Genomic DNA, 21,858 nt, shown 5'->3' with positions numbered 1-21,858 from the left:
ATTATGCACTGAGAAGCTTCCTTCTGGGAGGTATTTTGGGTCACTGCAAAAAAAAAAAAAAAGCATAAATTTCCCTGCCTAATCCTCACCACCACCACTAGCTCTCACATATGCACACAGGTGCACACACACACGTACACGTTCATATATGCTCTTTGCCCAGGGGAACGGCCTGGTGTAATGCTATACTGTTCTCTGGTTGCTGATAGGCTATGTCGGGAAGAATACTGCCCTCTGCAGGCAGTTTTAGGTAGAGTCCATGGGCTGTTTTCACAGTGAACTAGCCCACGTACAAGTCAGAGTCCTGGGTTCTTAATCTGGCTAAAGTCTATCCAAGCCTCGTTCAGGTGGAGTTTCTATCCCCCACCTCAAGAATAAGTTCAAATACATCACAGCCTTCCCATAGTAACCTTATGCAATCCATTGGCAGCTTTAATTAACTCTGGGCGGCTAAACTCAATCCACTTTATGTATCCTTTAAATTATATGTATTCTTTATATTAAAAATTGAACCAAGTTTCGATAGCAGTAACCGGAATGATAGGGTTTGAAATTCAGCTGAGAGATAATTGTCTGGAAAGTCTCTGTTTGTAAGAGGGTCGTGATAATAAATGATGTGGAGTTTCCACTTGAAAAAGAAAGATATTTTCCTAGGAAAGTCCAAAAATTAGTAGTCATCATTAAAAGAATATAAATACCTTTTATATCTTTGGGACAGGAAAGGAAACATGGTGGGGGGGGGGTACCTTGATAAACTTCAATAGAAGGTTATTGAGATAGGACTAGAAGCAGACAATAAAACACAATGGAAGATCATCCGAAACAAACATTCATACATGACTAAATTCACCTCTTAAAAATATAGTATCTATGAGTTTGAATTTCTAAAAAAAATGATGAATCTTTCCTGCCTTAATCACACATCTTAAAGTTGGGCAAAAGGCTAAAATAAAGAGGAGGATAAAGCGACATGAGGCAAAATATTAAGCTAAAGAAACTTCATGTCCCTATGCTGCTGTCAGAAGTAAAAACAACCTACCATTAAAATAAGAGTAGGGGCACCTGGGGGGCTCAGTTGGTTGAGCATCTGACTTCAGCCCAGGTCACGATTTCACGGTTCGTGAGTTTAAGCCCCGCGTTGGGCTCTGTGCAGACAGCTCGGAGCCTGGAGCCTGCTTCGGATTCTGGGTCTCCCTCTCTCTCAGCCCCACCCCTGCTCATGCTCTGTCTCTCTCTGTCTCTCGAAAATAAATAAACAAAAAAAAATTAAAAAAATAAAATAAAAAGATCAATAGAGCAAGGTTTTATGCACCTAACCACTTAGCCTTTAAATGCACTGACTAGGGGCACCTCGGTGGTTCAGTCAGTTGAGCATCTGTCTGACTTGATTTTGACTCAGGTCATGATGCCAGGGCCAGGGAATTGAGCCCTGGGTCGGGCTCCACGTTCAGCGCAGAGCCTGCTCAAGATTCTCTCTCTCTCTCCCTCTCTCTCTCTCCCTCTCTCTCTCTCCTTCTCTCTCTCTCCCTCTCCCTCCCTCCTTCTCCCCTCCCCCTGTCCCTCTCCCCCACTCACACTTGCTCTGTAAAATAAATAGGGGCACCTGGGTGGCTCAGTCAATTAAGAATTGGACTTCGGTTCAGGTCATGATCCGACAGTCTGTGTGTTTGAGCCCCAGTTTGTATATTCAAGCCTGGCCTTTGTGCTGACAGCTCAGTTCCTGGAGCCTGCTTTCAATTTCAATTCTGTCTCCCTCTCTTTTTTTCTTAAACTTTTTAAAATATTTATTATATATTTTTAAGAGAGTAAGAGACAGAGCATGAGCTGGGTAGGGGCAGAGAGAGAGGGAGACACAGAATGTGAAGCAGGCTTCAGGCTCTGAGCTGTCAGCACAGAGCCCGACGCGGGGCTTGAACTCATGAACGATGAGATCATGACCTGAGCTTAAGTCGCACGCTTAACCGACTGACTCACCCAGGCACCCCTGTCTCCCTCTCTTTCTCTCTGACCCTCTCTGCTTGTCCTCTCTCTCAAAAAAATAAATAAATAGGGGCGCCTGGGTGGCTCAGTCGGTTAAGCGTCCGACTTCAGCTCAGGTCACGATCTCGTGGTCCATGAGTTCGAGCCCCACATTGGGCTCTGGGCTGATGGCTCAGAGCCTGGAGCCTGCTTCCGATTCTGTGTCTCCCTCTCTCTCTGCCCCTCCCCCGTTCATGCTCTGTCTCTCTCTCTCTCAAAAATAAATAAAATGTTAAAAAAAATTTTTTTCATAAATAAATAAATAAAGATAAACAATTTTTTAAAAGTTTAATAAAATAATAAATAAATACACACAGTAAAAAGTAACAGAGGGGCACCTGGGTGGCTCAGTCAATTAAGCATCCAACTTCAGCTCAGGTCATGATCTCACTGTTCATGAGTTTGAGCCCCACATCAGGCTCTCTGCTATCAGCACAAAGCCTGCTTTGGATGCTCTGTCTCCTTCTCTCTCTGCCCCTCCCCTGCTCTCTCTCTCTCTCTCAAAAATAAGTAAACATTAAAAAAAATTTTTTTTAATGTAACAGAGACACAATAAAAAATTGGCAAGTCCATGATCGGTGGAAAAATTTAACAGAATTCTATCGTAAAATGATTGCTCTCGCAAATAACATTCAAAAGGATGCTGAAGGTTCGAAGAACACAATTATGAAAGATACGTACAAAAGAAACTAAAGGGTGACATATGGCTATTTCAAGCGTACATGGAGTATTTCCAAATATTAAAATATGCTGAACCACCAAGGAAGTCTCAAGGAATTTCAATGAAACAGTATCTTACAGAGCAGCACTTCCTCAGACTACAGCATGATCAAGTTAGAGACCAAATATTAAAAAACCACTAAAACCAAAGAAATGCAATATTGTAGGGGCTAAGTAGGGGATCCTAAGTAACATATCTTGTCTGTAGCTGTATTTACATTTCATAGCAAAACTAAAAAAAAAAAAAAAAGGCAACAAATAACACACATCAATAAACATTTACGGCTGGGATGTGTGGGTTCGTCTTTAGGTGGTTCTGCTGATCTTGGATAAGTTTTCTCAGATCTCTGGGGTCTGGCTGGCCATCCTTTGATGTCGGCTACTCTATACTCGGATGACTGGGATGAGTCCGCTGTTTCATGTGCTTTTCATCCCAGAGGCTAGCCCAGGTATGCTCTGATAGCAATGGCAGAGCCACAGGAACAAGAAGATAGATTCAAGGTCTCATAAGGTCTAGGCTCAGAACTGGCACAATTCTGGTAACAGAGTGCTCCCATCCCTCTCTACAGTCAAAGTTATCGTCTGCCCTCAGGGAAGGAACTCCAGAGTTCTCAGACAAAAGGTACGGACAAAAGTAGAGGTGAAGAATTGGAACCTTCTATGTTGAATAAGAGTGGTAGGGGTGAGTGCCCTTGTCTTGTTCCTGATCTTAGAGGGACAGCTTCCAACCTTTCACCATCGAGTATGACGTCAGCCGTGGGCTTGTGGTATATGGCCTTTATCGTGCTGAGGTTTATCCTTTCTGTGCTTACTTGTTTGAAAGTTTTTATCATGAAAGGATGTGTATTCTGTGAAATGCTTTGCATCTATTGAGATGACCGTATGATTTTTACCGTTCTACTCGTGTGCTGTATTACATTCATTGATTTGCATATATTGAACCATCCTTGCATCGTGGGGGTGAATCCCATTCGGTTGTGGTGTATGATCTTTTTAATGTGTGGTTGTGTTCAGTTTGCTAAAATCTTGTTGAGGGTTTTTACATCTATGTTCCTCAGGGATATTGGTCTGTAATTTTCTCTTCTTAGAGTATCCATATCTGGCATTGGCCTTGGGGTAATGCTGACCTCGTAGAATGATTCTGCAAGTGTACCCTCCCCTTCAGGTTTTTGAAGTCTTTGAGAAGGACTGGCATTCCTTCTTTTTTGAATGTTTGGTAGGATTCAGTGAAGCTGTGTGGTCCTGGACTTTTCTTTTTTGGGAGGTTGTTTAATTTTAATTTTTTATTTTTTTATTTGAGGGAAAGAGGGAGAGTGTGTGCACATGAGCGAGTGAGGGGCAGAGAGAGAGAGAGAGAGAGAGAATCTCAAGCAGGCCCCATGCTCGGTGCAGAGCCCACTGTGGGGCTTGATCCCACAATCATGGGATCATGACCTGAGCCAAAATTAAGAGTTAGATGCTTAACCAACGGAGCCACGAAGGCAGGAAGGTTTTTGATCACTGATTCCATGTCCTTCCAGCTTTTCTTTTGTTACTCATTTCTAGTTTCTTATTCTCACGGTCAGAAAAGAAACTTAGTATAATTTCAGTGTGTTGAAACTTGGTTTGTTGCCTGTTGTATGATCTATCCTTGTATCTGTTGGGAGGTCTTGGATATGTGAAAGCATCCTCTCTCCTCCTTGGATGATAGCCTGTCTCTGCTTTGTATCAGTGCTGGATTCCCAAGCAAACCTCAGCAATAACTCACCTTTGCTTAAGAACGGGGGCAGAGAGGTTTCCCACCACATTCTTGATGGTAGATGGCCATTGCTAACTCCATGCAAGGGTCATGTTGTGTCAAATAAGGTGTGTTTGGATGGATGTTGATGCAGCCCACGGGATGACAGGGAAGCCTGAATGTCAAGCTATGGGCACAAGGACTGGAGTGCTCTGTCTTTGCAGTGGAGAGCAGGAGGAAACAAAAGTCTGGGGGAAAGGCTCCAGCTGTCTCAGGCTCCCAGATGCATTACTGCTCTGTGGTCAAGAGCTGTTGGAAACACACAGTGAAACCTGTACCATCCAGATGCTTTGTGCTGGAGGAAATCATTTCCTCTGAGCAGTTTGGGGGGGGGGGAGAATACATTCTGTAAGAACCAGGAAAATGAACCCCTCTGACACCAAAAAGAAGAGTCTCTTCTTCCCGAAATGCCTCTTCAGTCCTTTCTCCTGACAGTTTTACATCATGGCGGCTGGCAAAGGAAAATATGTCTAGGGCCCACATCCACTTTCACAGAGCGGGCTGCAAAGGATGACTTTTGAGCTGAGAGGCAAGAAAATGATGATGGACACAATGCATGATGAACAAATGAGGGAGTAAAGAGTTTGGACGTGGGAGGAAAAGAAAGCCAGGGCGGCGGGTTATGAAAAACTAACTTTGGAACTCTCAATTCCTAGCGCTCATGTCTAGCGCTGCAACGATCAGCCTGCTCTGTTTTGATTGTTCGTTTGTGGGGAGATTTCTTCTCATTAAGGCCATTGCATTTACGTGATCGTCTTGTCTTTCTTATTAAACAGGGCAAAATGATTAAGAGGGAGATAAGTGTGTGTCAACAAACATGCGCATTATTATGCAAGAACCTTCTTAAAAAATGGAGAATGAAGAGAGAGCCCTTAATGGTATGCCTGTCCCTTTGTATTTACAGGACGAAAATGTATATTCTTTGGGAAATAGCTATGCTTTATCTCCCCTTCCAAAAACAAAACACAACAACCTTTCTGTTGCAGAAGAAGCTGTTCCTCAAACTGCAATCTGTCTGCAGACATTTCACTTGACATAGACCCTAAATTGAGGTCTTAAAGCACTGAAGCTGGCCAACAATACAAAATCCAATAAATGTTTTAAAAGTCAACGGTCACAGGGCGCCTGGGTGGCTCAGTCGGTTGAGCATCCGACTTCGGCTCAGGTCATGATCTCACGGTCTGTGGGTTCGAGCCCCGCGTCGGGCTCTGTGCAGACAGCTCGGAGCCTGGAGCCTGCTTCGGATTCTGTGTCTCCCTCTTTCTCTGCCCTTCCCCCACTCATGCTGTCTCTCTTAAAAAAAAAAAAAAAACATTAAAAAAATTTTTTAAGTCAATGGTCACATTTTTGCTAGTGTTCCTACTCATGAGTCATCAGGTCCAGATGCTGAGATTCTGAAGGCACGGTAAATCAACCCCCGGAAGTAGCTGGCGGGTATTTTCGGTTTTGAATCTCTTTCTCTTTTTAAAAATACATTATTCTCTTCAAACAAGTGGAAAACTCGGAAATGACATTAGTGCCAAGAACAAAATTAGTATTAGCCCCTATAATTCTACCATACAACAAAAATCCTGGTTAAACTCCAGGGTCTTTTTAAAATCAGGTAGTTATAGCTTCTCCGGTTGCCTGAATCGTATGGAGTTTTCCAATACCAGACTCCTGCCTTGTAGCCAATGTATTATTGCTAAGGAAGAGGTGTCCTCGAACTGTCTCATGTAACGCTAGGCTTTGAGCAGAATCAGATACAGTGTGAGTAGTTCCTGCCCACTGGTAATAATTTATGATAGGTCGCCACTGTTGTGTCTCATACATCCATGATCAGCGCATGCTTTAGACTGGTGCTGTGGATCAATACATTTGAATTCCTACGAATAACTCAATGGAATTAGACTGCTGACATTTGTAAGGTACATATTTTAAACAGTTCCTAATGTGGCATACATTGAGATCAGAAAGATGAATGAGACAAACTGTATGCCCAAATGATTGTGGATAACTGATTCAAACTCATAATTTTCTTTATTCTTTGTCTTGGATTGTGTAGGAATGGCTAAGCTCATTGCTCCTACTGCTTTTTTTGTATGAATATCCTATTTATCATGAAGCTCATGATTTTTCTTCACTGCCCGCCATGGACCTGGGACCGGTAGATTCATTCAATGATACTACATTTGCTATTGCATTCACACCGGTCACCAACGTAACCCAGCAGATCATGGACAAAGTAGCCTTAGCCTCCTTCATGAAAGGTGAGTTTTCTGGCAACCAAAGAGAAATATTTCTGATGGCAATATTTGGTTCAAGTGACTTTAGATGCATGCATTTAATTTGCATTTCAGTGGATAAACCACGTTACTTGTCAGATTTTCTAGATTATGTGAAATTGGAGTGCACAGTCTCTCAAGAGAGAACTCTTAATCTTGCATAGGATTTGGGGAAGCATGGAATATAGAGTTTGGCAGACTTTGAAAAGCAGGAGTGTTAAGGAAATCGTTGACATTGCCATGGAAGCATTATTACTAAAATGAGGCTCTCCCTCCGGCGTTTGCTTGTGATGAGTGACAAAAACAGCTAGTCTTTCCTTGAGTTTGATTATAGGAATTCTTTCTCTACCTTTTTACTACCAAAAAACAGCTTTACTATATTTGAGGATTCTATGGAGGAGTGAGTATTCATTGTGTGTTTCAGATTTCCACGCTTCCGTGTTAAGATACTTATCAATGAAAAATAAGAGTAAATATGTGGATCCTGAGAAACTTAACAGAAACCCATGGGGGAGGGGAAGGAAAAAAAAAAGAGGTTAGAGTGGGAGAGAGCCAAAGCATAAGAGACTCTTAAAAACTGAGAACAAACTGAGGGTTGATGGGGGGTGAGAGGGAGGGGAGGGGAGGTGATGGGTATTGAAGAGGGCATCTTTTGGGATGAGCACTGGGTGTTGTATGGAAACCAATTTGGCGATAAATTTCGTATATTAAAAAAAGAAAAAAGAAAAATAAGAGTATTATTACTGTCAGGATCACTTCCCTGAAAACTAATTTTTTTAAATCAGAGGAGAAGCAGCCTGGTGCAGAGGCAAGAGAACTAGTCTTAGAGTCAAAGAACGCTTGACTAAAAGTGTTTCTATGACTGGGTTTGCATTGCGTTTTGCAAGTCATCAACTTCTCTGAGCCACATTATCACCATAGTCAAGATATGATAAACAATGCTATGGTTTTCATGACTATTTCAGTTGAGAATGAGAGAATCCCAATTCAGCTTGTCTCAAAAAAAAAGGGGGTGCTAGACGCTTAAAGGAAGAGAGTATGGATAGAGATGTGTCAACAACAAAGGAAGAAATACGTCTCCAATTCTTAGGTCTGTAGTATTGTGTGCTGGCCTCATTCTCAGGTTGGCTCCCCCCAAACAGAAGCTGACTTAGTCTGTAGAATCTCCAGATTTAAGCCCTACCACAAACAACCCCTGTGAAAAGCGTACAGAACAGTTCAAAATAATTTTAGAGATTAGACCCATGGGAAAAATGGTCTACTGTGGGTTAATGTTGGTCTCGGTCCACCAAGAACTAATCTCATTGGATAGAAGAATATACTATTGTCATTGCCCGTTGGCTGAGTTCCTACGTCACTTTGCAAACCACATCCAAACCATGTGGTATGTGAGTGGGAGAGTGGCAGTATCCCAGATGAATTTTGGAGTGTTTACTAGAAGGGGGACTGAATGTCAGGCAACTAAAAACAATTCTTTGCAAATATAAATGCATACCTCCAAGGGGAATCTATGGTGATTGCCCTATAATTGTGAGTTGAGTTATAATTTAAAAATGGATTAGAGCTTGTACAACTTTGTGAATATGCTAGAAATCATGAAGTTGAACAGTTTAAAGGATGAATTTTATGTTCTATGAATTATATCTCAATTTTTAAAAAGAACATAAAAATGTGCCTTGGAAGGTACTTCATGTTAATTTTGAACACCATAACTCTCCACCACGAGTATTACTGTGAGGAGAACTTTTGGATCTTTTTCTGCCCAGTCCCTGGGAATCCATAAAATGTCTCTTCTCTTTGTCACCTTATGTCCATGATGCTAGTACAGCTTATGTAACCATTAATTTTGTGCTTGGATTCTGACTCCTTAACTGTATTGAGTATCCAGAAGTCCACCTGTCTGTAATCTATATTTGGAGGTTCTGTGGTCACAGTTCCCAAATTATGTTGGGCTTTTCCTTCCTGTCCATGCTTCGCTGCACACTTCCAGGACAGGTGGATGGTTTACAGCCAAACTTGTTTTCCCATCACGCCTCACCAACTACCTCTGCCTTACTTCCTTCCAAATTGGAATGTTTACACTGTGCATCTCACCTGCAAACACTGACCCCACTTCTGATTCAAGATCATAGCCTGATCGCTCTCCACCTAAGGTGTAGTCTCCTTGTCTATCCCAACACATGTTTGCCTTGGTTCACAGATGGCCTCCTAGGAAGTCACAACGCTATGAATTTGTGCCTCCCAGCAACACCCTAGTTCAAAGTCCCCTGCAACAGTTAATACATATTCATTAAATGACTACTGCGCACAGTGTCTTTACATCAAGTTTATCTTTACAATGAACGCGTTGTTATCTTTGTGTCATAAATAATGTAACTAAAATTGTAAATATTCATTAAATGCTATCGTGTGCTAGATTTTTATAGAGACTTTATTCTGTGGTAATAGAATATGATTCTATCATATTGTTATTATGTATTTTACTTTTTTATACTCTAGTAATATTCTGTAATACTAAAAATAGATATTATTATGTTTATTTTACAAACAGTGGGGATTGAGTAATAAAGGTTATGCGACTTGCTCAGGATCACATGGATTTAAGGAATAGATTCCAGGGGAAAAAAAAGTAATTTTATCAAAATACATGCTGCCTTCTTTTTTGACTTCATCTTCAACACTCCCATCCAACCCAGGACTTGCTTTGTATTCCTTCTCATCTTTTCAGTCTTAATGAGACATCTGTATGGCGTTGAATACACTATCTGCAGAAAAGAGGGATTATTTTAGTGATGTCAACATAGTCGACATATTTTTTAAATTTCTCACTCTTGCTTTTAGTCTATTTAGCATACTGTCAGGATTATTAAAGGAAAAAGAATTTTTATAATCATTTCTACCTGCTGTAAACCAGAGACTAAGCCAGAGACTAACTGTGATTTAAAAAAAAGATATATGCATGTGTTTACTACCACTGGAGATTTATTGCAAAGCTAATTCGTATGTGAATAGTTTAATTGGAATGGAGTAATATTATACGTGATTGAAATTGGTTCAAGAACTACAAATGAAAATAAAATAACTAATTTTCATGGAGTCCTTCCGAATGTGTCTAGATGAACGTTAGCAATGTCTGTTCCCAAATTTTACTCCTCCTGACTTACTCAACGGAGATATTTGATTTTGTTTTATTTCCAGTGAAAGCTCTAATATAAGCAATTTAACATGGCCTCCTAAAGTTGATCTCTTGTAATTTACTAATCAATATATTCCTTTCTTGTAATGGCAGATAGAGAAGTCTTGGGACTGTCCAGTGAAGAAGATATTCAAGAATTAAGGACACATTATCTTGCAGAAATAATACAAGTCAGCTTTTCTAATACATTCTCGTATCATTTGAAATTCTCGCTGGGATACAGGATCCCAACGATCAAGGAACACAGGGACCATACAGGTAACTAGCTAGCTGCCCAGTTCCACTGCTCTCTATTACAATTATGTTATAGGCTGTACATGGGAACATGTGTTAGCACAGCAAATTTAAAAACCCCTGCCTGTGATGTGATGTCAGTAGGATAATCAACACATTTTAAAAATGTATAGTGGTTTTGGGGTTTATTAATGTACTGTATTAGATGGTTATTATATATGGTTATACATATGTACATATATTTATACATGTATTATACACATGTATATGTACATATATAATGTACATGTATTTACACAGATACGTGTATATGTATACACATGCATATATATGTATACATATCTATTATATGTAATATGCAGTTGTAATATATTAATTTTAAAGGAAAGTATATTTGTTTATGGATAAAATAGAATAAACTTCTCTTCAAGTGTCTGAGTAAGTTTATTCTTGAGGGCCCAAAATGAAGAAGTCACCAAATCCAAACTGATTGATTATTATTAATGCTGTATGATTTTGCCAGTCTCAGTAACAAAGAGATTTAGGTTTTAGCTGCATGAGGACAAGTGAGAAGATCTGGGGTTTAAATGAGATGAAAATTTCTATATTAATGTGGAACTTGAGGAAACTATATACGCAGTGAAGAAGTGAACAAGAAAAAAAGCCAAGATGGTCTTTAAAAAGAGTGAAATTATAAGTAATTAACACAGTATGCTATTGCCATAGTAAAAGACCAATGAAACAGAAGGAAACCTGGAAAAGTCTCACCTAAACATGAAAACTAACATATGACTGAGAAGACATTGTGATCAGTGCTGGGAAAATTCTCTCTCCATAAAGAATAAAATGAAATTATCTCATACTTAACAGTCAATTCCAAGTACAGAACTCAATGGAAAACAAATTACTATAAACTGTCTAGAAGTCAATATAGAAGAGTATATTTATAACTGTTGGATAAAATAGAATTCTTAAAGCAAAAAATGCATCAACTACAAAAGAAAAGACGGCTAAATTCAACTAGATAAAAATTAAAGAATTACCTTCACCAAAAGACCTCAGAGAGAGAGTGAAAAGTAAAGGCAAAACTTGTGATGAAATGTTTATACAAATAAAACTAACAATGGGGCGGCTGGGTGGCTTCGTCGGTTAAGCATCTGACTTCCGCTCAGGTCATGATCTTGTGGTTTTTGAGTTCAAGCGCTGCGTCGGGCTCTGTGCTGACAGCTGGGAGCCTAGAGCCTGCTTCAGATTCTGTGTCTCCCTCTCTCTCTGCCCCTCCCCTGCTCACGCTCTGTGTCTATCTCTCAATAATAAATAAAATGTTAAAAAAATTTAAAAAAAAAACAAATAAAACTAACAAAAGGTCAATAACCAGAATATAGAAAGATTTTCTTTGGATAAATAAGGGGGAAAAACGTAGAAATAGGAAAGAAGTGAAAGATATAAATAGGAACTTTGTAGAAGGAGAAACACAGATCCAGAATAAACACATGGACAGATGTTTGCCTGCATTAGCATTCAGGCAAATGCATTTTGAAACCACGTTCAACCAGATTGGCAAAGAACAGTAAATAGAACAATACAAACTATTGACAAGGGTCTGTAACAAAGAAAATCCAATTGTTATAAAGTATTTTAATTCCACAAAAATTGAGAAATTTTATTTTTACTTTGAAGATGTGTATAACCTGTAAGCCAGCATCATAGGAATTTTATTAGAGAAAATCTCATGCCTATTGAAGATTTGCAGCCTATTCTCCTCTCCTTCCTGAGGGCATAGAATAATTGTTTTTGGCTATAATTAGATACCTAGACTCAAGGTATTGAAAAGCAGATGTGAGTTCTCTACAACCTTTCCTCACATACTTCTGCAAGCTAGATAGAAACCCTATCACCTTGGGACCCTTAGATGTGAAACAGAGGACCTTGCACCCCTCCTTCCAAAGATCTGTGCTGAATCTATAGTCTGAGAAGTAAACTTTTGCTGTGAAAAGACATTGAGATCTGAGGGTTGTTTGTTACTAGGCATATTGTAGACTATCCTGACTGATACACACATATTATGAGAAGACGTATATAAGGACTTTCATAGCAGTAACCTTTTTTTTTTCTTTGCAATAGTAAAAAGAAAAAAAAAAAACCTAACCAAATTATCAATAAGAGAATGGATAAATACATTGAATTATTTTCTTTCAATGTGGTTCAACACAATCATAAGAAGAAAAAATAAGGCCATAAATTTCAAAATCATAATATAGAATAAATGAAACAAAATACAGAACGATCGCTGTAATGAGATGCAAGATATAAATAATTTTTTAAAATTTTAATATTTATTTTTTTGAGAGAGAGAGAGACAGATTGCTAGTAGGGAAGGGGCAGGGGTCGGGGGGGAGACCCAGAATCGGAAGCAGGCTCCAGGCTCTGGCTGCCAGCATAGAGCCCAATGCAGGGCTTGAACTCACGGGTCATGAGATCATGACCTGAGCAGAAGTCAGACATTTAACCGACTGTGCCACCCAGATGCCCCAAAAGTTTTAAATTGCATGTATAGTTTTGAGATACATTGTAAAAGCTTAAAGGCATACGTGAACACAAAGTTCAGGAAAGCAGTGAACCAATTAGGAACTTGGTGCTAGGAAAAGCAATGAGATCCTAGGCAATATACTGGGGTTTGCAATTGTATTTGTAATGATTTATTTATTTTTAAAATTTGGCCACGGGTACCTATGTGTTCATCACTTTAGGCCTGAACTATTTTGAAATGATTTTTTAAATGGTTAAAATTTTAATGAAACTCACACATAATTCCAATATTCAATTTTAATTTTTCATATTAAATAATGTCTCTTTTTTTAAGTGTTTATTTAGTTTTGACAGAGAAAGAGAGACACAAAATCCAAAGTAGGCTCCAGGCTCCAGGCTCTAAGCTGTCAGCGCAGAACCCAATGCAGGGTTCAAACTCACAAACTGTGAGATCATGACCCAAGCCGAAGTCGGACGCTTAAGTGACTAAGCCACCCAGGTGCCCCATAAATAGTGTCTCTTTAATGCAGTTTCATACTCAATGGACTGATAGGCTTTTTTTTCTTTTTCTTTTTTTTTTTTTTTTTTTTGGTAAGAGTTTTTTCTTCAAAAGATGTTCCTATTGACATGATTTAAACATAGTAGGTCATGCCCTCCAAACTCCCAGTTGCTCATTACTGCCTGTGGTGTATTTAATGCTAGGCAAAGCTTTAGTTCTCAATCCGTATGAGACCTACTAATCTTTGGAAACACAAAAAGATTTTGTTTTGACAATACAAAATCATGAAGAGAAGAGCTCAACAAGATTCTTTTGTTTTTAATTTTTTAATGTTTAGTTTTGAGAGAGAGAGAGAGAGAAAGAGAGAGCACAGGGGAGGGGCAGAGAGACAGAGGGAGACACAGAATCTGAAACAGGCTCAAGGCTCTGAGATGTCAGTACAGAGCTGATGCAGGGCTTGAACTCACAAACCACGAGATCGTGACCTGAGCTGAAGTCAGACACTTAAGTGACTTGGCCACCCAGGTAGCCCCTCAACAAGATTCTCGATGGGTGAAGAAGCATGGAAGGTAGTGGAAGGAAGCACGGTGAATTCTCATTTAATGCAGAATGTTCCCTACAAGTACTCTGCCTGCCCTGCTTTGAGAATCATTACTCCCATTTATATTTTTTTTTAATTTTTTTTATTCTTTATTTATTTTTGACAGAGAGAGACAGTGAGACAGAGTATGAGTGGGAAAGGAACAGAGAGAGAGGGAGGGAGATACAGAATCCAAAGCGGGATCCAGGCTCTGAGCTGTCAGCACAGAGCCCAATGTGAGGCTTGAAATCACAAATTGCGGGATCATGACCCGAGCCGAAGTCAGACACTTAACCGACTGAGCCACCCAGGCGCACCCCCCATTTATATTTTCTTAGGCTTTGAGTCAAAATAACATTTGGAATCTGTAGCCATTGTAAAGTGCACTGTCTCCTGCGATCAGAGCTGAAACCATCCATCATCTTTTTTCCTTAAAGGTCATTGTTTTGAAATGGGTACTGAAGAGGTTAGCTGCCAAGTTTCACAATACTGGGAAAAAGGTTTTCTGGCTCTTCAAGCCGCTATCAATGCTGCTATTATAGAAGTGAGTACGATTGTTCCCAGCTAACTAACGTTCCATGCAGATTAACGGTATGAGAAGCCTCAAAAGTTTCATGGAAGAATACAGAAATGGGTAGCCTTATTCTTTCGCTTGATCACTGGTTTCGTTTTCTTTTCTTTTTTTTTTTCCTAAGTTTTATTTATTTATTTTTGAGACAGAGTATGTGTGTGCAAGCGGGGGGAGGGGCAGAGAGACAGTGAGACAGAGAGAATCCCGAGAAACCCAGGAGAGAATCCCACACTAACAGCATGGAGCCCAATGAGGGACTCGAACCCGCAAGCTGTGAGATCATGACCTGAGCCGAAATCAAGAGCCTGATGCTCAACTGACTGAGCCACCCAGGTGCTCTGATCACTGGTTTCTTTAGATCGAAGTGTATTTAAGTTGATATGCCATGGGGACAGTAGACATACATGGAAGAGAAATTTTCTCTCCCAAGGACTCAACCTTGTCAGGAAGCCAGGCATTTAATAAGAATCTTAGTAGAATGGGAGAAGGAGATATAAAGAAAGTCCCTGTAAGTAAACAAGCAAAACTTCTCAGCCTAGAATGCCATGGAAGAATTCCTAATCGAAGTAACATTAAAACTGAAGCTTAAGGTAAGATTTGCCAAGTACGTAAGGTCATAAAGGCACTTCAAGCACATTGTAGGGCAGTGTTAGGCGGGGAGGTGATAAAACACACAGTAAATTTGGAGAGCTGTGCGAACCTCAGAATGCCTGGAATCAAGGCTCCAAGTGGGCCAGTGGTGGAAGAAGCGAGTAAAGTTAGGCTAGCGTCACAGCCAGACCGACCAGTTACGTATTCAGAGGAAAACAGACAATTGAAAAGGAAACGAACATGCTATCCATTAAAATACAAATTTTGTTTACTGATGTATTTCCTCAGACCACAACAAATCATTCAGTAATGGAGGAATTGATGTCTGTCACTGGAAAAAATATGAAGATACATCCTTTTGTTTATCAAGGAGGTGTTGCCACTGATTTCTTCATTTTCTTCTGCATCATTTCCTTTTCCTCATTCATTTATTATGCGTCTATTAACGTTACAAGGGAGAGGAAGAAGATGAAGGGCTTGATGAGGATGATGGGTCTTCGAGATTCGGCATTCTGGTGAGTAAAGTGTAGCACAAATGAGTGAATGTCGGGATTCGGGGAAAGTGGGCTTCTTCAAAGCATCAGCACTCAAACTTAATGATTTTCCAGCTCTTCCCTACGAATGGGGTAAATTCTCCTTGATGTAATGCTTGTCAGGATAAGGCTGTGGATTACAAGGCTTTTTGGACTGAAGAAGAAACATCAGGGTTGGGTTTGTGAGGTGGCTGTGAGGTAGAAATAGTGAGGGACGGCCGTTGAGTCTACTGGTAAGAGACTCAAGGTAGAAATGGTACATTTGGGTATCTAAGCCAGGCGGCCGTGGAAGTCAAGCCAGGATGGTACTGAAAGGGGAAAAAAGAAGTCAAGGGTTAGAGCTCTCTAGAGACTGAAGATCTAGCATGATGGATATATTTGAGGGAACAAGTCAGCTGTATGCGATGGCGAAGAGGGGATGTGTAGTTTGAATTTAAAATCTTGGGAGCTGGGTAATTCCAAGGATGGACAAAGCCCTGTGTTGAGAGAGAACCTGAGCATGACTGAAAAAGCATAGACGTGATGTTGATCACGAGGGGAAGGTAAAATAACAGAGACACTAGGAGGCCAGGCAGAATATGGGAAGGGCGACAAATTTGGAATCTGGAAGATATCCTATAGATTAATATTGAACTCTTTTTTAAGTAAGTTTGTTTATTTTGAGAGAAAGAGAGCATGCGAGCAAGGGAGGAGGAGAGAGAGAGAGAGAGAGAGAGAGAGAGCCTGATGCCGGGCTTGAACTCCATACCGTGAGATGATGACCTGAGCCGAAACCAAGAGTCTGATGCTTAACCGAGCCACCCAGGCACCCCTATTGAACTCTTTATTGAGTTAATATTGGAGGGAAGTATGGCCAAGCAGTGAAATCTAATGACTCTAGAGCCCGATGCCTGGACTTGAAACATAGTTACTTGACATCTTTGTTCAGTAAGTTCTTTGTGTATAAAATGAAGGAAATAATGGTGTTTCTGCGTAGAGCTGTGGTGGGCATAACGTGATTCAATATTTGCTAAGTTTGTAAAACACAGTCCAGTATGGAGTAATTGCTATATGTGTGGGCTATTATTTTGTTGGTTTTGCTGCTATCTTTGCCTTTTATTATTTCATTATATCCTTCAAAGAATATTAATCCACATGAGAAAAGAATTGAAGAAAGGAAAGTGAACTATCCTAACAGTAAATGGATGGAGTTAGAGACCAAGTATGTAGACTTTTTGGTGTACGCATCCAGAGAAAGAAGAAAGCTTCCGCAAAAACAGAAAGTGACAGCACTACACATAGGAGGAATTTTTTTTAACTCTGAGGAAATTCATAAAGCTCCTCACCCCTAGACAGGCCCCAGAGAGGAGAAAAGATCTGAGATTCAGGGCGCCTGGGTGGCTCAGTCAGTTAAGCATCCAGCTCCTGATTTCGGGTCAGGTCATGATCTCACAGTTCATGAGTTCAAGCCCCGAGTTGGGTTCTGTGCTGACAGCGCGGAGCCTGCTTGGGATTCTGTCTCTCCCTCTCTTTCTCAAAGTAAATAAATAAACTAAACCAAAAAAAAAAAAAAAAAGATCTGAGATGCATGGAGGGGTTACTCTGTACTAGGACTGGGTCCCGCATAGACATGACTTCATTGATCTAATACTGTAATATTATTCCTATTGTCCAGAGCAATAACAAAACAATGAGGGGTTACAAAGTTTGCCCGAGGTCACAGAGTATGAGTACAGCAGAGAAAAATGTTTGAACCAAAATCAATCAGACCGGAAGACTATTTTCTCCTTTTCTCTACAATGTTATGTGTGTGTGCATGTATTTATGGGTGTGTATTTATGAAATTAATTTTAGGAAGACGAATATTCCTAATTCCTAGAGAATTCTTCCCAACACATTTTCCTTGTATTTACATATCCTAAAACTCAATAAATATCTACCGAAAGGATGAGTGAATCGATGAATAATGTTAGCATCGATCCCAGGTCCTCCTTTCAATGAAACAGGAAATACTAAAATAAAATCTTGTTTCCACCTTAGGCTCTCCTGGGGTTTACTCTATGCCGTCTTCATCTTCATTATGGCGCTTTTCTTGGCACTTGTTATAAAATCTGTCCAGTTTGTCATTCTGACTGGCTTCGTGGCGATCTTTATCCTTTTTTTCCTCTATGGACTGTCTCTGGTGAGTTGGTGAACTAAATTGCTTTCCATTCAACTCTGACCCTAAGGATCAAGTGTTGCTTTCCAATTAGGTTAATTCTTCTCCATATCCCTTTTCATCACTGTCTGCTATTTGCCTGAGAACATCTGTATATGTGATTTATAGTGTTTTGTAATGCCAGCTTATAGTGCAATTCGTAGAGAATAGTTTTGTATTATAGACAAAAAAGATGTAACTCTAATTTTGTGTATTAAATCCCTTATTTTGTTATGCTAATGATAATCCATAGAGAAATATCAAGCAAATGGATCTTCTCTCGTTTTAGATAGCTTTGGCTTTTCTCATGAGCGTCTTGGTAAAGAAATCTTTCCTCACTGGTCTGGTCGTGTTCCTTCTTACCGTCTTTTGGGGGAGTTTGGGATTTACGGCATTGTACAGGCACCTTCCTACATCCTTGGAGTGGATTTTAAGTTTTCTGAGCCCCTTTGCCTTCACGCTTGGAATGGCCCAGGTGAGAAACAGTCTGATTGTTTATCGATGGCATTTCCTAAGCATCTTTCCCCTCTGGAATTCAGTTGTCTATCGTCGCCTCTATGATGAGCATTGTAAGATTTAAAGCCCCAGTGCACAACACTTGGAAAGTGCAAAGGTGAACTTGTAAAGCTTTGGATACACTGAGCTCAGCAAAATAAGCCATTTGGTGAGTGAAAAATTGGAAGATCAATATACAATTCATTAGAGACAATCTAAAGCATTTCCTTTGACTGTTAATTAAATATGTATCTGATGCTGCAAATCTAAGTCTAAATCGTTATTCCAGTTTGTAGTTTGACTTAGTAATTGAATAGCTTAGTGATTGATGGTCCAAAGCACCAGGTAAAAGAAAATTAAAGGTTAAAAACCTCTTGAAAATACATGAATTGGCCAGTGAATTACGTTTCTGCTCATCAAATGTCCTTTGTCTTTATCTGATTCTCACCGTGAACTCACTTTGCTGTCCCTCCAATTAAATGGCAATGTTGATCATTACATACATAATTCTTAAGGAAAGGATTATTAATTTTAGAAGACCCATTAACTTGAACATTATGGACAAGCCCACTTTTTCCACTGGTTCTCCTTAAACACACCAATTTTTTTTTTGTGGGTTTCTTTTTTTTTTTTCCCCAAGAGCATGAACTCCTTCTCATGTAGTAATTTTTGAGCAGGACCATACCTTTGTCCTATTTGGTAAAAATTTATCTAAGGTTAAGCTCAAATGTCATTTTTTCCCATACTTCCCTTCCTCCTCCTAATGCTCCGTTTTCACTTGGTACATAGTTGAATCACAGTAATTACTAAATTTCGTTATACTTGGTCACATGCCTATGCCTTCCAAAGATTTGAGAATTTTAACGTATGCAGTTTCATTCAACTTTGTACTCCCAGGATAGGGCAAAAAGTAGCTATTTTATATTTCTGCCAAACTGAACTGTTCAAAATTTATCATCAACCTAAGTTCCTTAAATTAATTTCTTTTTAATTTTCAGCTCTTACGTTTGGAGAATGACTTGAATTCTAATGCATTTCCTGATCCATCAGACTATTCAAATCTGATCGTAGCAACAAATTTCATGTTGGCTTTTGATCTTTTCCTCTATATGGCACTGACGATTTATTTTGAGAAAATTTTGCCAAGTGAGTAGTGACACAACGAACATTGTTTCCTAAAACAAATCTCCTAATACACGTGTTATTTATATTTGAAAAACTATTTGGGGCATCAACAGGAAAGAAATAAACAAGGTCATTGCCAATGGCCCAATTAGTTATTTCTTGCTACTTGACTGGTCAGCATTACAGCTTAAATTTTGTTTATAGGATCACTGATCTTTGAACTCCACTATGATTTAAGCTTATAGTTTGTTTCTTTTTAAAGACTTGCTTAGAAAGCTATTTCCTAAATGGGTCTGGCGTGATACTCACTTAGCTCAGCAGTTCTTAGCCCTGGCTGTATGTAAAAAGGACCTTGAGAACTTTAAAAATACCAAGCACAATTCAACTCTGAGAGATTCTGATTCAGTTCACCAGTGGTGGGACCAGGGCATCTATATTTTTAAAAATCTGCCCAGAGTGTCACAATAGGGAAGTCAGTAGGTCGTAAATTTTTATTTTTATCACCTTGCAAGTTAAAAGAATATGAGTTCATAAAAGCAATGATCTATGTTATTCACAGAGGCAGCAAAGCACCCACCCCAGTATCTGACGCACACAAGGGACTCATAAATAGTTGGGGTCGAAATGCTAGCTCATTTTCTTCTCCCTCCTTTTATAGTCAGTCACAGGCGGGGTTTGTGTCTTGCACCTGTGCATCTGCTGTTCAAAACCGAATGCCAAGGCTTTCTTCACCCCACATAATCCAGCATTCCCACTTGTGGTTGCATATCCAAAGGAAAGAAAATCACTCTCTGCACTCCTGGGCACATTGCGGCCATTATTCACAGTAACCAAGATATGGGAACAACCTAAGTATCCATCAGCGGGGGAAAGGATAAAGAAAATGTGAGATATAGGGAATCTTATTTAGTCTTTAGGAAAGAAGGAAATTCTGCCATTTGCAGCAACGTGGATGAACCTTATGGAGGACATTATGCTCGGTGAAAGAAAGCAGACACAGAAAGACAAACACTGCATGATCTAATTTATACGTGACATCTAAAGAAGTCAAAAGAATGGTACCAGAGAATAAAATGATGGTTACCGAGGGCTGGGGGAGTAGGAGGAATGGGAGATGATAGTCACGGGGTACAAACTCTCAGGTACAACATGACTAAGTTCTGGACACCTAACATACAGTGTGGTGACTGTAGTTAATAATAATGTATTGTATGCTTGGAATTTGCTAAGATAATAGGTCTCAAGTATTTTCAGGACACACACACACACGCGCACACACGCGCACGCAGAAAAAATGATAACCATGTGAGGTGATGATATGTTAATTAGCTCGATGGTGGTAATACCTCACAATGTATGCATATATCAAAACATCACATTGTATATGTATGCAATTTTTATTTGTCAATCATACTTCAATAAAGCTGCAAAAATTATGAAAGTTATTAATGAAATCAACACATCGAATAGGTTTTTAAAAAGTCAAGGGGGTTGCCCGGGAGGCTCAGTAAGTGAAGCGTCCAACTCTTAATTTGGGCTCAGGTCATGATCTCGTGGTTTCATGGGTTCGAGCCCCGTGTCGGGCTCTGCACTAACAGTGAGGGGCCTGCTTGGGATTCTCTCTCTCCCTGTCTCTGCCCCTCCCCCGCATGCGCTCTCTCTTTTATTTTATTTATTTATTTATTTATTTATTTATTTATTTATTTTTAACGTTTATTTATTGTTTGAGACAGAGAGAGAGCATGAACGGGGGAGGGTCAGACAGAGGGAGACACAGAATCGGAAGCAGACTCCAGGCTCTGAGCCATCAGCCCAGAGCCCAACGCGGGGCTCGAACTCATGGACCGCGAGATCGTGACCTGAGCTGAAGTCGGACAGTTAACCGACTGAGCCACCCAGGTGCCCCTGTCTCTCTCTTTTAAAAAGTCCAGGATTGATCACTTGGACAAAGGGACAAAGGGGAAAGAATGAGGGCAAAGGTGCAGAGAAACATCTTGAGGCAGTGAATTGATCATGTTGTTGCTCTTAGATAATCCCTTAATAACAATAACTGTCTCTGCCCTTTAGAAGAGTCCAGAATAGTAGATGCCAGGATCTACAATTTTGGCTAAAACATTTGTTATATGGTTAGAATTATTTGCATCATCATTCATTAAGCCTGAATGTAAGCCTGAATCCAAATGGTGACTTTGTTCAAAATTCTTTTAAAGATAAGAAATATGAATGAGAGAAAGGAAAACTAACTGGCTCAAATGACAGAATTCTTTAATAGTAAATCTGGTGGTAGAACGAACCCAATACAGCTACGTGCTTTCGTTGGTTAGATTTCCTAATCAAAGGAAAGAGATGCGATTAATTATATATCAAATGGCAGGTGAATAGAGAGTGTTTGGTCAATATTGAATGAACGAATGAATGACAACGCATGAAAAGTACACATAATTTGAAAGCCCATCATCATTACACTGGAGGTCACTTGCAGAATATTAGGGAAATACAATTTTTGTATTTCATAATGTCTCCTAACACGTAGGGAAACAGAGGTGATA

General features: G+C 39.7%; 1 protein-coding gene across 8 annotated transcripts in view; it reads left to right on the top strand.

The window, feature by feature from the left end:
- ABCA8 (ATP binding cassette subfamily A member 8) overlaps window positions 1–21,858 on the top strand; it is an 89,300-nt gene that overhangs the window by 22,561 nt on the left and 44,881 nt on the right. For 5 of the 8 annotated variants that reach the window (XM_015072661.3, XM_027047938.2, XM_053212481.1 and 2 more), the window contains 8 exons: window positions 5,293–5,394; window positions 6,561–6,765; window positions 10,070–10,234; window positions 14,256–14,362; window positions 15,269–15,495; window positions 17,533–17,674; window positions 17,979–18,164; window positions 19,183–19,330. In XM_015072661.3, the coding sequence (XP_014928147.2) occupies window positions 5,299–5,394; window positions 6,561–6,765; window positions 10,070–10,234; window positions 14,256–14,362; window positions 15,269–15,495; window positions 17,533–17,674; window positions 17,979–18,164; window positions 19,183–19,330 (1,276 nt within the window). In that variant the 5' untranslated portion in view covers window positions 5,293–5,298. Of the gene's footprint in view, window positions 1–5,292; window positions 5,395–6,560; window positions 6,766–10,069; window positions 10,235–14,255; window positions 14,363–15,268; window positions 15,496–17,532; window positions 17,675–17,978; window positions 18,165–19,182; window positions 19,331–21,858 lie in introns of those variants that run through there. The other 3 variants (XM_027047940.2, XM_015072664.3, XM_027047942.2) reach the window with 2 other exon arrangements.

This window comes from Acinonyx jubatus, chromosome E1 (assembly GCF_027475565.1).
Source record: "Acinonyx jubatus isolate Ajub_Pintada_27869175 chromosome E1, VMU_Ajub_asm_v1.0, whole genome shotgun sequence".
In the NCBI taxonomy this organism is placed as follows: domain Eukaryota; kingdom Metazoa; phylum Chordata; class Mammalia; order Carnivora; family Felidae; genus Acinonyx; species Acinonyx jubatus.
Note: the sequence above shows the minus strand (reverse complement) of the source record. Positions and strands in the feature narration are given on the sequence as shown.